General features: G+C 39.5%; 1 protein-coding gene across 8 annotated transcripts in view; it reads right to left on the bottom strand.

The window, feature by feature from the left end:
- The window catches only part of CEP78 (centrosomal protein 78), a 30,688-nt gene that overhangs the window by 10,612 nt on the left and 3,987 nt on the right, over positions 1 to 16,089 (bottom strand). For all 8 annotated transcript variants that reach the window (XM_055699105.1, XM_055699101.1, XM_055699100.1 and 5 more), the window contains exons 5-12: positions 15,712 to 15,815; positions 14,770 to 14,944; positions 12,775 to 12,888; positions 12,464 to 12,528; positions 8,064 to 8,172; positions 6,407 to 6,542; positions 5,410 to 5,455; positions 4,093 to 4,236 (exon numbers count right to left, since the gene is read on the bottom strand). In XM_055699105.1, the coding sequence (XP_055555080.1) occupies positions 4,093 to 4,236; positions 5,410 to 5,455; positions 6,407 to 6,542; positions 8,064 to 8,172; positions 12,464 to 12,528; positions 12,775 to 12,888; positions 14,770 to 14,944; positions 15,712 to 15,815 (893 nt within the window). The remainder of the gene's footprint in view (positions 1 to 4,092; positions 4,237 to 5,409; positions 5,456 to 6,406; positions 6,543 to 8,063; positions 8,173 to 12,463; positions 12,529 to 12,774; positions 12,889 to 14,769; positions 14,945 to 15,711; positions 15,816 to 16,089) is intronic.

The raw sequence follows: 16,089 nt of genomic DNA, 5'->3' as shown, positions 1-16,089 counted from the left end.
GACGCAGAGAAGTTCTCAAGGACTTACATACTAGAGCAGAAGTCTGGTCTTTTAGTAATATCAAGGGATGCTTGGAGAGTTTTTTTGGCACACTGGCAGTTTAAGAAGTTCCCATCTCTTAAAGTTTATTCCCAGTTCACAATCCCACCATTGTTCTAGCATAACTGGTTCTCCCACTTTACTGAAAAGCTGTACCAAGACTTGCTACAGCGAAATACACTGGATTACTTTTCTTAAAGTCAGCCCCTGTCTCAAGTAGCTCTGCAGTAAGAGCTGTTTAATCACAGAATCATAGCATCATTTAGGTTGGAAAAGACATTTGAGATCATCAAGTCCAACCGTTAACCTGTGGTTACCAAGTCTATCACTAAATCCTGCCCCTACATGCTGCATCTACACAGTTTTTAAATACCTGCAAGAATGGTGATTCAACCACCTACCTGGGCAGCCTGTTCCAATGCTGCCAATGTTCCCTTGCAGTGATGGAAATTTTTCCCAATATCCAGTCTAAACCTCCCTGGTGTAACTTCAGGCCATTTCCTCTTGTCCTGTTGTTATCTGGGAAAAAGAGACTGCCTACAGCCTCCTTTTAGGTAGTTGGAGAGAGCAGTAAGATCCCCTCTGAGTCTCCTCCAGACTGAACAGCCCCCGTTCCCTCAGCCGCTCCCCGTCAGACTTGTGCTCCAGACCCTGCACCAGCCTCGCTGCCCGCTCTGGCCACGCTGCAGCACCTCAGCGTCCCTCTTGCAGCGAGGGGCCCAAACCTGAACACAGCGTTCGAGGTGCGGCCTCACCAGTGCCCAGGACAGGGGGACCATCGCTGCCCTGGTCCTGCTGGCCACACTGTGTCTGGTACCAGCCAGGGTGCTGCTGGCCGCCTTGGCCACCTGGGCACACTGCTGGCTCACGCCCAGCCGGCTGTGGACCAGCACCCCCAGGCCCTTTCCCACCAGGCCCTTTCCAGCCGCTCTGCCCCAGCCTGTAGCGCCGTGTGGGGCTGCTGTGACACAAGGGCAGGACCCGGCACTGAGCCCTGTTGAACCTCAAAGGAATGGCCTCGGCCCATCGCTCCAGCCTGCCCAGGTCCCTCTGCACAGCCTGACTGCCCTCCAGCAGGTCAACGCTCCGCGTCCCTACTTGGTGTCATCTGCAAACTTACTGAGGGTGCACCCAAAGCCCCCGTCCAGATCATCAATAAAGACGTTAAACAGGACTGGCCCCAACCCTGAACTCTGGGGAACCCACTTGTGAATGGCCGCCACCTGGATGTAGCTCCACTCAGCACCACTCTTTGGGCCTGGCCATCCAGCCAGCTTTTTTCACCCAGGGAAGATTATACTTGACAAAGCTCAATAAGCACTTCCTTCAGCTCCCTCAGTAACCTGGGTGGATCTCATCCAGCACAACAGACCTGTGCATGTCTAAGTGGAGCAGCAGGTCACTAACCATTTCCTCCTGGACTGTGGGGACTGCAATCTTCTCCTCATCCCCATCTTCCAGCTCAGGGGGCCGAGTACCCTGAAGGTAACTGGTCTTGCCATTAAAGACTGAGACAAAGAAAGCATTAAGTACCTCAGCCTTTCCTCATCCTTTGCAGCAATGCTCCCTGCCACATTCAATAAGGGATGCAGATTATGCAAAGGACACAATAATGACAGTACCCAAGCCAAATTAACGCAGATAAAAATGGTCCTCCATTTCCTCTCTCACATCATCATCCACAGACTTCTGCCATTTGCCATGCTCCAGTTTTGGAACACACCTAATCACGTATCCCAATGTGAGTCATTAAGATGGCTGAAAACTAACCTGGAGAAATATCACTTAATGGCTGAAGTTATAATGGACCTCTGGAGGTCGTCTGGTACAACCCCCTGCTCAACAAGGGACACCTACCACAAGCTGCTCAGGATCATGTCTAGATGGTTTTTTAGTATCTCTTAAGGAGGGAGATTGCACAACCTCGCTGGGCAACCTGGGCCAGGGCTGAGTCACCCTCACAGTAAAAGGGTTTCCTGATGTTCAGAGGGAACCTCCTGTGTTTCAGTTTGTGCCCATTGCCTCTGGTCCTGTCACTGAGCACCAGTGAAAGGTCCTCTCTGCACCCTCCCTTCAGGTATTTACATACATTAATGTGGTTCCCCCTGAGCCTTCTTTTCTCCAGGCTGATCAGTCACAGCTCTCCACTCCATCAGCCTTTCCTCATAAAAGAGGTGCTCCAGTCCTTTAACCATCCTTGTGGCTCTTCACTGGACTCCCTCCAGTATGCCCATGTCTCTCTTGCACTGAGCCCAGAACTGGACACAATACTCCACTGTGGTCTCACCAGCACTGAATACAGGGGATCACCTCCCTCAGCATTCCGGTAGTGTTCCTCCTAATGTAGTTGAAGATGCCACTCACCTTTGCCGCAAGGGGCACACCACGGCTTGTGTTTAACTTGGTGTCCACCATGACCCCCAGGGCCCTTTCTGCAATGCTGCTTTGCAGCTGCCCTCAGCATGGGGCTGTTCCTCCCCAGGTATACAACTCTGCATTTCTTGTTGAACTACGTGAGTTTTCTTCGCATTCAGCAAGTTGAATCAACTTGTCTTATGATGAGATAAATATGAAAAATACACTGAAGATACAAATGGAAAAGCACTTAAGGGACAGAGGGGAAACAGACCTCACAATTCAGTGGTGACAAGCTGTTGTTTGGTTCTGCCATAATGTGAGGCTTTGCTTTGCATCAGTGTAACAAAAAGGATGGGTGAGGCAAACAAACAGTTAAGACTGCTTAAACAGGGCTGTCAGACCTGCAACCATTGCCTAAAAAAATATTTTAGTTTTCAAATGAAAAAAAAAAAAGAAAAAACAAACAGGAAAATCTGACATGCGCATGACATGGAATTCCATGATTCCAGGCACAATGCTCTTGATGAGACTGTTGTAGCCACCGTACAGCACAATGTCAGCATATTGCACATGACCCGTAATATGAATCACCTACAAAGAAGAAAGCTGCTGTACAACTTTAAGTCCCAGTACCATGTGAAAACCTTGAAAATCTTCCTGAACAGAAGTTCTCAAGCGAATAAGAGAGTAGGCCTAAAGAAGTACACATCAGCTGAAAAAAAAGGCAGGTACATATTTATGCAGTATTTGTACAGTCCATTTGCCTTCCACAGTAACTCTTAAGCCACCCTAACTTTCCTATTGCATATATATCTGCAACAAGTTAAGTTTCAAGTTCACTTCACTTACATAAAGACAGCTATATGGTCATAAGATTTATATACATGAACTGTTAATTCATCCAGCATGGCACTCTCTGACAACTACCACCAAAACCAGACTGACCACAGGTCTCACTTTTAGCAGCATTCACTTGGAGGCAGTGCAAATTCTCCAAACAAAATTCATGCCCTGAGCCTGAGGCCGTTACTTTATAATAGTGCTAGATTACCTCAGAGGCATTACTGAGCCACTGAAACACACCCTTTGTTTTTCCCTGCTTTTGTAAGAACATTCCCTGTCATTTCCAGCAATACTCAGTCTCACTACTGCTAGTTTTTTAAAACTACCAAAGAAGTAGAGGGAATAATAAAAAGCAAATGAAAAAAGTTTGTTACCAAGCTCAATTATGTAACAGAGCTTTAACACACTTTGTTATTTTTTTAACTATTTTTACACAACAAACATTACAATATTTCAACTCTTAGAAATACTATTAAATTACATTTTTAAGGGAAATATTTAGAAGGAAATACTACAGGCAATAACACCAATCAAAAGATTTGTGAACCATGATTCAAGACTCAAACAAAGTCATTATGCATATTGCATCTCTGTATATTAAGTGAAGTTCTTATTATGGCTTTGATTTGACAATATGTTTATAGTGTACATTCAGAGACTAGAAATCCAGTGCATATTTGACACACATCTTTTGAGACAAAAACCTGTGTGACATAATGCAGGATAATTAAGTTATAGAGAAATCCTGCTCCATCACTGGTTATTAGCTTAACCGTAACTTTCTGAATAAAACTTGGTTTAATTGATATAATTCGCCTTTATAGAGTTTAAGGCACGGAACATGCTTCTTACTTGTAATTGCTGACACTTTGTCATGTTGATCTTATCTAATGATTTTGATGAATCAGGATGAAGGACAACATCATTTAAATCTTCTGTGTCTTCAGTTTCAGATGTAGAAGCGCTTTCTACTGTCACTTTCACAGGAATACCTGTCTAATTACATCAGAAAAGAAAAATACATCCATTCACAGCATTATACTGTGCAGTAAAAATCAAAAATTAAATAGTACCAAAAGTTTAATTTAAATGGAATCATTTCCCAGAGTTCCTTACAATGCATATACATGGACCAGCAATGCAATTTTGAAGTTAAATTGCATAAAACAATTATTAGAAAAGAGTGTATGTGTGCATATATGGGGTATATGTGGCAAGGATTTAGTAGCAGGGGCAGCTGCTGTGAGGAGCAGCCGGTGCTGTCCTGCACTGGACACAGCCATTTCCAGCTGGCTCCAACCAGCCCACCACAGGGCACAGCCTGGCCCCTCAGCCAAGAGAGGGGCACCTCAGGGAAAATGTATTTAGGAAAGGGTAAAAAATTCTAGACAAGCAGAAAAGAAGGGAACATAAATAGTGAGAAAGAGCAAAGCATCGGGCTTGGGGAAGGTGCTCCACGGTGGGGCTCACACCCACACGCCAGCCAGGGAAGACCCGATGTCAGAGCAGAGGGATGGGCCAAAGGAGCTGCGGCCTGTGGACAGTCTGTGCTGGACAGGTTTTCCCTAAGCACTGCAGCCATGCGAAGCCTATGCCTGAGCAGGGGATAAGTGTGCTGGCTTCAGCGACCATCAGACCTTCTGTGAGCCAATTTAATTCATTAATACACACTAACACACTTCTCCAGCTTTTCCCTGGTAGTTAGGGCAGGGGGGGAGATGGAAATAAAATGTGAAGAAGAATGAAGAAAGAGGGGATGTTTTGTCCCCTGCTGGTATGTTATGACAGTGGTTCACAGATGGGTGCAAACACAAGTATGCAGTCCAAAAGCAAAACGAGGAAAGAGGAACAGGGGTGCAGAACCTTTCAGAGAAAAATGCTGTTTATTCTCCTTATTGTCTCTGGAAGAACTGTACCCATACTCCAACCCACCTTGTTCATAAGGCTAAGAAACAAAAAGACAGTTTACTTTTATTTCTGTAACACTAAGTATCAAAGAAGTTTCAACCAAATGCAGGCATAAACTATTATTTTGCAATTCTATGAGAGAGAAGCTTTAGAAGTATGTTCCAGTCCTAATTTTCAGACCGTAAGATTCTATTGAGATTACTTTCACTTTCTTTCAGACATTCATTTGCTAAATAAACCATCATATTAGAGACACAGTACCTGAATCTTCACTGGTAATTCTTCAGTATTATCCACTGTCCCTCCTCTAAAGTCAGAAAAAAAACACTTCTGAGTAAAGTAAATTTATGTCATCATTGCTACTTTCATTTCCAAACACAGGATTCTAGGACAGGTGAAGCAGTAAGACTAAAACCAGCATCAGACATTGCACTGTATCCTTTAACACTCACTACATTCTCATTTTGTTCTATTAGTACTCCCACTTAATCATTAATTAGAGCAACATTACTGCATAGTAACGTTAATATCTTTAATAGGCATCTTGCTTAGCTAATTATTATGGACTAAAGTCAACAGGAGGATTTTGGTGTTCAGCATTGTGGAAGACAATTTTTGATAAAAATAGTTATAGAGCACTAAGTAATTTTTTGTTTAAATATTTATATAGCCTCCATTTTGAGAGGTCAAGGTCTAGAAAATCCATTTAAAACAAAAAAACTAACAAAAACTTTCAAAAGGAAGCATGAATAACAGTATTATGGTTTCCACCTATAATAAATTTTTAATTTTACTTCAGAGGACTTAGATGATCACAATAATTACACTGGCATTGGGAAGATGGAGCAGAAAGAAGAGGTGGAAAAAAACCTAGGCACCTCGAACTGGATGCTAGATCAACTATACTACCAGCTTAGGACACTAATTTGCATCTTCAGCTATGATAAGTCTGAGAAATCATTAGTAACAAGAGAACAAGCAAGGACGATGGGTTTGGGTTTTGGTTTTTTTTTTTGCTACACCTGAATACTCCTATGGCCATCAAATTACATCTTTTTGTGTACTTTAAAAACTTACTGGAATAGAATTTATGTAACAGCCTCAACATTTATATAAACAGAACAACATTATGGATACAATATGAAATTTTGTGTGTAACTTCTAAATATGTATTTCAAAAAACTAACACTGCTTTTACTACATGTATCATGCAGGTTTTATGCTTTAGTATTTTCCCTTGTACTATGAAAAACCTCACCTGCATCTCTTTGCCCGTTCTGCAGTCCGCCAAGGAAGGAAGCCTTTTGCACCCGGTGGTAGTGGTTTTGGTGAGTAACTGTCTTTCACAGAGGTATTTTTTCCCCCAGGACTTACAGACTTTTTAGGCTGTAATCCTGTATTGAACAGCAAGAATAGGAGAAAAGAGAATTCATTATACCCAGTTATTTACATATAAATTCACAGCTTACTGTTCATAAGTAAAGACTCCTTTTTAATAAAAGGAACTGTAGGAAATCTTTCAGCCTAATTTTCCTAAAGTGTTCAAAACCTTCTGTTTTGCTCCTCAGAAAGAAAGCTTATCTGCTTGCAATTGTAAGCTGGTATACTTACATCAACCTAACATAGCAGTTAAGTAAGACGCTGTTATTCAAAAAAGGAAGCAAAGTTGTGTAGTTGAAGAGGTTTATTCACATTAATAATTTCAGATATCTAACTCCATTGTCTCAGGTGGGAGCTTTGACAGGCCACAAAGACAATAAGGCTATCTGTTGTGTTTCAGATTGCCCTCTAGTGGCTGTAGTGTGAAGAAGGTTGATTTTGTAACTAGCAAAATGCTTGAAGATATAAAGCTGGTACTCATGTTGATTGCTTCTACAGAACACCAGCAATGACTGCACTGAAGAGGAATAATAACGACAAGTCATGCTCACTAGTCCAGTCTTCTATTGCTGTTGTTTAAAATTATACACTATGAGTCAAAGTAGATTCAGAATAAATATCTCATGTGGATGATCACTCTACCCCAGGCTCTGTCTGAGTCAGAAACTAACAAGCCCAGAAAACCATTCACCTAGTATTTCATATAGTAAAACTAGTGAGAAGTCAGGTTATTGTTTCTCTGAGATAAAACCCCTAATTTTTTAATGATAAAAATAACGATAAAGAAAAATTATAAAGATGCTCATTTTAATGATAAACAACAAAAAAACCCCAACTGTAATTGTCAGGCATTTTCTTCTTCTATCACCCTTATCACCACAGTTCATTTGTACACAGACTTCAACTTGATTTATGCTTACCTCTGCTTCCAAATAACTACAGCAAAGATGATGAAAGACAGGCACATGTATTACAGTGAAATTTATACTCTTACTGAAAACTAGTGTATTGCAGCTATCAGTACTGAATTATATATATTCAAATTACCCATGTTATTTTAAACATACTAGTTTTCATAACTTTACATGAAGTTAAAAAAAAAAATCTTAGAACATTTTGTACATCAGTAAAAAAATGCATGCTTGCTTCTTCAGGCAGAGGATGGTCTCCTACAGCAGGGTTACAACATCAGAAGAACTAGGCAACTTACTACCGCCAAAAAGCTCGTGAAAAGGATGTGCTCAGAATAAATACGTGCAGTGCTTCCACATATTTAAGTTGGCATATCCTACCATTTTTCCAGCCACATATCTAGCAGCACTAGAAACTCGAGCATATTTCCTACAGAAAAACACTGATGGTAGAAAAGACATTATTGAATTAAGAATATATGAATTCTTTTTGAAGACAAGTATTCTGCAAAACACTGACATTTAGATGCATCGTATATTTTATAATTAAAGCTCTTAAACACTAAAAGATTATTTTGTAGACAAAACTTACTCCAGTCAGAGAAAATAAACACAGTATACTACCAATACGAATAGTAGCTTTTCCTTTTCGACCACTTCCTAGGATAATAGTTCTTTTCTTTGGTCTAGTTTTCAAAGCATCCTTGGAAGATGGAGACGTCAGCCACTTATACTGGAAAAAAATTTTTAAAGACAAACTGGTTTAGTAACTGATATTTAAAGAGATGCTCATTTAAGATTCGAGAAGGTTTTGTCAGATACATGGAGAATACTGATAGTTACAGAAAACTTAATAAACTGTAAAATTAAGGAAAAACAAAAATCCCACAAAACCCCAATTCAAACACAGATTCAATGCAACTGAATGCTACATTATCAGAAAGCGTTCCCAACACACCACTATAATATCCCATTGAATATTTTCCTCTCTCTTGTGCAAAACACTTCTTTTATAGCAAAAGAAGGGGCACCAACCCTATAGAAAGGAAACTGACGTTTGAATTTCATTCTCAGAAAGCTGGCTTGTTAGGAATGACTGGCTCAAGCCAAAGTTTTTGAGAGTAATAAGAGCTTCCCTAACATGATTTTGTATTACCAATAAAGTTAGTATTTTAAAAAAATACAAAGTTTAATTTTCACTGCCTGTAATGAAAATTCACCCTCACACAGTGAAAGTCACCAAACTAAAATTAAGACACAGTGACAATCAAAGGCAACTGATGTACTTCATACTTCCTTCCCAGTCAGCAACAGCTCTATTCTTAAAGGTTCCCCTCTACCCAATAAAAGTTTTATTATTCCACATAGATATTCTTAAGTTACACTGTCACTTATTTTTCAGTGTGCATCAAGCTATGTTAATACAAAGTTTCATGCTGAAGCAACCACCAAAGGAAACGCAGCTGATAATAACACACAGCTTCTATCAGCCCTAAATCCCGCATTAGAGTACTAGGAACAGTAGGCCAAAGTTATTCCCACCTAATGCACAGCAAAGACTAAAATGCCATTACCATGCTCTAACTAACCAAGTTTAGTCCAAGTTTATCACTGGCAAGAAAAACTTTCTCTTTTTGTTTTTTTAAACTTTGGACTCAAATATTCCTTATGTAAGTTTTGCTGGGTCTGCAGATGGATGTAGCCCCTGAGACAAGTGAATTGTTCACTTTAAAATAAAAAATAGACAAAAAGAGCAAAATTAAATTGTAACTTCTAAGAGCAAGAGTATCTTAATTTTCTTTTACTACACACATAAAAGTGCACTATACTAGGTTAAATCTAAAGCTCATCTAGCCCAGTAGCCTGTCTCTTGTCTAGATTCCTGCTACTGTTGTACAACACCTAAGCATAAAGACAGTAAATTTATTAAGACAGGGTTGAAAAATGACTAAATCCTGGAGCTGAGACTATGAAAGCAACTTGTTTTATAGACACATTCAGTGGGTTTCTCCTTTAAGTTACTCAGTCTCCCCCAGAATCTGCACAAACTTTCATCACTTACTACATTCAATCATATCTGCCTTTATAATCCACTACACTAGCTACACAGTGCTGCTAGGATAATACAACTTTCTTTTTTAGCTGCCCATCAAATTTAAAGGCATCCATTAGCAGTAGGCCTCTCTTCTTCAAAGCTGAAAACCCAGCCCAAAAGGCAAGCATCTACATGCTACTGAAAAGCAAAGAGAAACAACCAGCTTTTATGCTGAACAGGATGGAAGGGCTGCTGTGACTGGTCTCCAGTAAGCAAGTGGTCACAGTATACTATATAACAGCTCTTTGTGGGAGCCAAGACATGATCTTTTGTAGTTATGATGCCTTACTACTACAAGGCCATTCAAAAGCCCAACAAACTTCTCTTTGTGAAGCAACACAGCAGCACCTCAACATATTTTCTGCATAAGGAAAACCATGGAATTGACACAACAGGTGCCATGGTGAGATGGTACAGAGTGCAGCTCTGCCACTTCTCAATACAAATTCAACACTTCACTGAGTTTTACTCATAAGAAATATGACCATTAGCCTTTGGCATGATAAAAAGCTGAGATTAGAGGTAGATGAAACTGCAGACAGTACTAGGTATGATCATCCATGCAACTCTTTAGTTATCTGTGGGTGAGACATGGTATGAGTTAGGCCACTTGCTGCAAGAGTAAGTGACAGATTAGCTTCACACAGAAAATTACATCTTACACCTTGCGTTCAAGTACACACAGGCTAAACAGTCCAATTGACTCTTCATTTTCTATCAATATGAAATCCAGATCTCTAGCAACTACAACAGGTAAAATAAAACAAAATTCCTATTAAATTAAATAATTCCAAAGATAAATACCCCCGTTCTCTCCACTACAAAAAATACACCAGCACATCTTTCTAAAACCTCACATACTTGGGAGAACACAGATAACAAAAGTATGCCAACTGACTGCATTCTGTTCAACAAGCTTAAGCTACAAGGAACAAACATTGCTTCTTTAAATTTGTAAACTTAGTCTACAACTGATCCCCCACAAACAAAATCATGGAAAATCTGAAAAATAACTGAAATTTTTGATTATGATAAAACTTGTTAAAAACTAGAAAGAACCAGAGTGTTGGTTACATCCAGAATTTAGAACGTTATTAGGATTCTCACAAATACATTCAATTGGTTTTCACTTGTATGCTGTTTTTTTAAAATCATACAGCTGAACTTTGACTACTGACAGAATGAAGAAAGTCCTTGCAGTTCTTTCTGCAACACAGCTTAGTGACCAACTGTCTGTCTTCATTAACACCTCTGACAATTTATTAATTTATTCCCTGCATTTTCACTCCTTAAAAAAAGATAGAAAACCACTAAAAAACAACACACCACCGACAGCTACACACAGGACAAAACCCCACATTGCTGACTTTCAATATAGAGTACATCAAGATACCACCTCAAAGGAACTCAACTGTTTTTCTCTTCGTAATATCCAGGCTTCTGCAACTGAGCTCAAAAACAACTGTAACTCCTAGATAAGGGTAGTAAGTATTTCAGTTTCAAAAGAGTATCAACCTCAACATCAAATGTTTGCACTGATCTTGCTAAGCAGGTGGATTATCCCTTTTTGAGTGCCTGGACTGTTCCCATGATAAACAGCAAATGTTATTTACAACAGCCTAGTCACAGAGCTTAGGAAATAAAGGATCTAGGCTGTTTTTATTTGTGGAACAAGCAAGGTTATTTAGAAAGCTGCTGGTCTGTTGTGTTTTGTTCATATTGTTTGTTAACAAGGTATGAAGAATTACTAGCATCCCTAATAGAACTTAAGATACTGCACTACCTGGATGAATATAAACCAAATGTCTTTCAGTCGAGTGATCTCTTAGTACATGGAAAATTCCCCAGAAAGCTGCTTCTTTTCATGGTTCAGCTTTCCAATCATCTTGAGCATCTCCAGGCAGATGCTATTTTCATGTGATCCCTGCAATACTTTGTAAGCATTGATTGCATCTGCCAAGGAGAAAAAAAGTACTCCTTCACACCCCTCAATTTCTCCAAAGAAAGTCTTTCATTGAAACGGGGAACTGTATTAATCCTCAAGGAATTCTACACACAAACTTCTCATTTTATCATGTACTACCTACAGATCCACAACTCTGACTTTTAAAACTTTTCAAATCCAAAAGAGCAGTAAGTTCCAGAACAAGAACTGGGATTGTTGCAGCTGTGTAAAAACAAGAACAAGAGCGCACTCATTTGTTTGCTGTCTCCTTTGGGAACTGAATCCGATTTCTGTATTATAAACAAAAGATTCAGCACTTAAACAGTGTATCTGATCATAAGTAGTCCAGACATTCAGTTTATGCGTGTTCCTGTAAATTCTCTATGGACTAGTAGATAAAGATGGCAAGAAGCTCTGTACTTTAACTAAACTCTGGTTTCTTAGATGGTTTGCACTCAAAAGGAGTCTTTAGCAAATTTTAAAAAAGTCTTAACTATGTAAATTATTGACAAAAAATAAGTTTCAACATAAATTAAGTATTGAATTTTAAATTGTGATTTCCTTTTCTTTTAAATGAAAAGTGATTATTACTATGTTAACCAGACATATGAAGTAGAAAGCCTTCCAGCAGTCTAGCAGCAGTATTTACTTAACGTTCTGTGGTAAGGCTGAAGCATATGCATACGTTTCCATTTTTATCTTCCTTAAATTGATATCCTGTTTTTTTTACAGGTTACATCTTGAATAACATAAGAAATCATACAAAATGTCCAATACAATATCATGTTGCTGCTAGTGTTTTTAGTTTTTCTCTTCATAGTGGTTTTTGTTTGGTTTTTAAGCTGCTTAAAAGTCAGACTTCTGTTTATTAGCAGAATAACTGTTTTAGATTCATTTTGAACAGTCATCCTTTTAAAAAACTTCAAAAAGCAATGGCAGCTAAGAAGAAAACCCCAAACTCACTCCCAAATGCCTAAGACATACCTCTGAGTTAGCACTATTTCCATTCATAAGAACTCTTTCAATTATGTTTTTCATCATAACGTGATCTAGAACAAATTAAGATACCTTATTAAGAATTTCCTGTATGATAAGTATGCAAACAAACAGATCACTGAATAAGCGGTACACATTACCCACCCTGCTCCCCTCCCCCATTTTAAAAGTTTAGCAATATACTGTTGCAGGTTTTTTCCTTAAAAGTGAGATGTTTTTTTCACCCAGAGTTACTGGGGAAAGCAAACACACACACAAACAAAAACACAAAGCCGACACAGGTAGATGCAGATACATACCAATTAATGGATTTTTTCTTATATCAAGAACAACTAATGATGTATTAGTTTGAAGAGCATCTAATAATGACCTTGCTCCTTCATTGGATATTCCACACTGCTGCAAATCAAGTGCTAAAATGTTTAAGGAGGTAAAAGAAAAAATAAATTTAGTGTCATAACCTGTAGTCAATACCTAATACAGTTAATCCATACCTGCTGAAAACCTCCATTTCACAGAACACGAAGCATGAGAAAAGAGAACAAATAACAGCTATGTGTAACAACAAGGATATTACTTTCAGAGAAGAAAACTAGAAATTTAAATCAGTATTATAGATAAACGTTAAGAAATAACTGCTGAACAACTACAAAGGAAGGAAAATAAAATCACAGTTTAGTCACTGTTCTTGACAATTCCTAGTAGACATAATATTCCCAGCTACCAATTAATTCAACTGCTCAAGGTAACATCCTATGTACAAACACACTACTTGTGCCTAAAAAGTCTGAGTCAATGCTTCTACAAGTTCATTGCTTGCTCACATGAATAAGTTAGGTGGTCACCATGAAATAGTACTATCGTGGCTTTGGCATTGATTCCACAATGCACATGTATAACAGAATGGTTGAGGATGGAAGGGACCTCTGGAGGTCATCTTACTGAACACTGCTCAAGCAGGCTCACTTAAAGCCAGTTGCCCCATATTGTGTCCAGACAGCTCTTAAAGACCTCTAAGGATGAAGACTCTACAACCACTGCAGGCAACCTGTGACAGTATTCGGTCAGTCTCACAGTAATGAAGTGTTTCTTGAGGTTCAGGAGGAAACTCCAGTGTTTCAGTCTGTCCCCACCTCCTCTTGCCCTGTCACCAGTGGAAAGAGCCTGGCTCCACCTTCTTTATACCCTCCCTTCAGATATTTGTATGCCTTAATGAGACCTACCCTGAGCCTTCTCTTCTCCAGCCTGAACTGTCCCAGCTCCTTCAGCCTTTCCTGAAATGACAGTTGCTCTAGTCCCTTCACCATCTTAGTGGCCCTTCACTGGACAATCTAATAGTTCCAACTCTCTCCTGTACAGGGGAGCCCACGTCTGGCCTCACCAGTGCTGAGTAGAGAGGAAGGACCACCTCTCTCAACCTGCTCTCAAGTCTCTGCCTAATGCAGCCCAGGATACCATTAGCCTGCAACAAAGGCACGTGGCTGGCTCATGGTCAGCTTGCTGTCCACCAGCACCTCCAGGACCCTTCCTGCAATGCTGCTTTCCAGCCACACAGCCCCTGTGTGTTCTGGCACATGGGATTATCTTTCCCAGGCACATGACTGCACTTCCTTTTGTTAAACTTCATGAGGTTCCTCCATCAGCCCATTTCTCCAGGCTGTTGAGGTCCCTCTGGATGGCTGCACATCCCCACCTTCCCAGGGATCAATGTAAGGCTGATTGGCCTGTAGCTCCCCCTGGGTCTTTCCTCCCAGCCTTTTTTGAAGATAGGAGTGACATTTGCTATACTCCAATCCTCAGGCACCCCTCCCCATTACCATGATGCCCTCAAAGATTATTGACAGTGGCCTCAAAACAACATCAGCCAGCTCCCTCAGCACCTGTGGATGCATCCCATTAGGGCCTATGGACTTCTGTATGTCCAGTTTGCTTAAGCATTCTCTAATCTGATACTCTTCAATCAGTATGCATGTTACCTGTACACCTGGCGCTCAAACTATAAAACAATTTCAGCATGTAAGTATTTGACTTACACGACCACCATTAGTCATTTTGGACAGATACACTGTAGAATAAATTACTTCTCCAAAACACTGGAGGGCAATACTAGATGACACAATGGTATTCAGATACTCTGACAATTCAAAAAAGGAAGAGAAATTTCAATGAAAAAAAAAGATTACTCTTCCCCAGCCAAACAGCAAGTTACTCTTCTGGCTACATTTGCTATAACTGAGAATTTTAAGTTTTCTGCCTGCCACTCCTATATCTTAAGAGTCAATATTACACAATACCTTTTAGCCAAAGGTCCTCTCCTAGACAGTCTGCAAAGGCACTTGCTCCTCTATCCCCAACAAGCATGTTGCAATTGAAAGTAATCCGCCTCAAGCCAGTCATATAGTCAAGGTCAGGTCTCCTGTAACGTAGGCTTTCAGCCCAAGCTTCACCATGTCTTTTCATTGCCTGGTACTTTGCAGACAAAGAAGGTGTTACCAAGTGCAAGGGCAAAGCCAATATTGATGACAAGATCACAAGTTATCTTTGTTCGTAATTGATGTTTAATGGTTTGAGTGCTGATACAAGAAACAGTTATACCATTTCCGAGTTCAAGAAACACAAGTAACTTTTAAACATTACAGTTAAGTCATGTTTATTCTGACCATCTGATTTGCAATGTTAAATATTAAATATGGCTAAAAACCATCTTACTACCTTATTTTGGCAGACAGACACTTTCAATGCATCTTGAATAGGATATACACACTAGGAGATTATGTGCTTTCACGCAAACTAATGTTAACATTAATCAGAATATTGTACTAGTCACAAGATTAGAAGCGACTAGTTAACTAATTAGTAAACTGTAAACTCAATTATTCTTACCCAGTGTTTAAGAACACTTAAACATTCTTCAAAATTTGTGACAACGAAAGACATACTTCCCAAAATAGGCATCAGACACTTACAACCCTAATCCTCATTTAAAGAAAATAAATCAGTCTGAACTGTTATTTGCTTAACTGATGTTTACTAAGAAATACCACATTTAAATCCCACACCAGTAAATTAAGCTACCTGTGGCAAAGTCACAAATTGCAGGAGGACTATTCACATACTTCAGATATGCTGCTCACAAAGTACTTTGATGGATTTAGAGGTTGAAAGTAGAAGAAAAAATAATCAAATGTGTTCACATTCTTGTGAACATTTGGTTCTAAGAAAGGTGATTAAATTACCTTTAATACATTTGCTATATGTTCTGCCCCTCGCCATGTGAGGCTACATCCTGTGAAGTTTACATATCTGATAGTGGCTGAATTCTTTACACTCTGACAGATTGCTGAAGGAAACAAAAGCATGCATATCATCTACACCACAGCCAGACGATCAGAACACACTTTTTCACTGTTATATTAAGAAGCTGAATCAGCTTCAACAGGCAAAAGGCTCGACAAAGAACTAGTGTTGAATACAAAGCGTATTTCAAATACATTTATGCTCAAAGGTCATATATTTCTAGTACAAGTGTTTAGCAAAGACTGTACAAACAAGCTAAACAAGCTAGAACAACTTCTGTAAACATGAACACATCAAGAAAGAGTTAATCTTAAACA

This window comes from Falco cherrug, chromosome Z (assembly GCF_023634085.1).
Source record: "Falco cherrug isolate bFalChe1 chromosome Z, bFalChe1.pri, whole genome shotgun sequence".
In the NCBI taxonomy this organism is placed as follows: Eukaryota; Metazoa; Chordata; class Aves; order Falconiformes; family Falconidae; genus Falco; species Falco cherrug.
The sequence above is the reverse complement of the archived record's forward strand: the minus strand, read 5'-3'. Positions and strand labels throughout refer to the sequence as shown.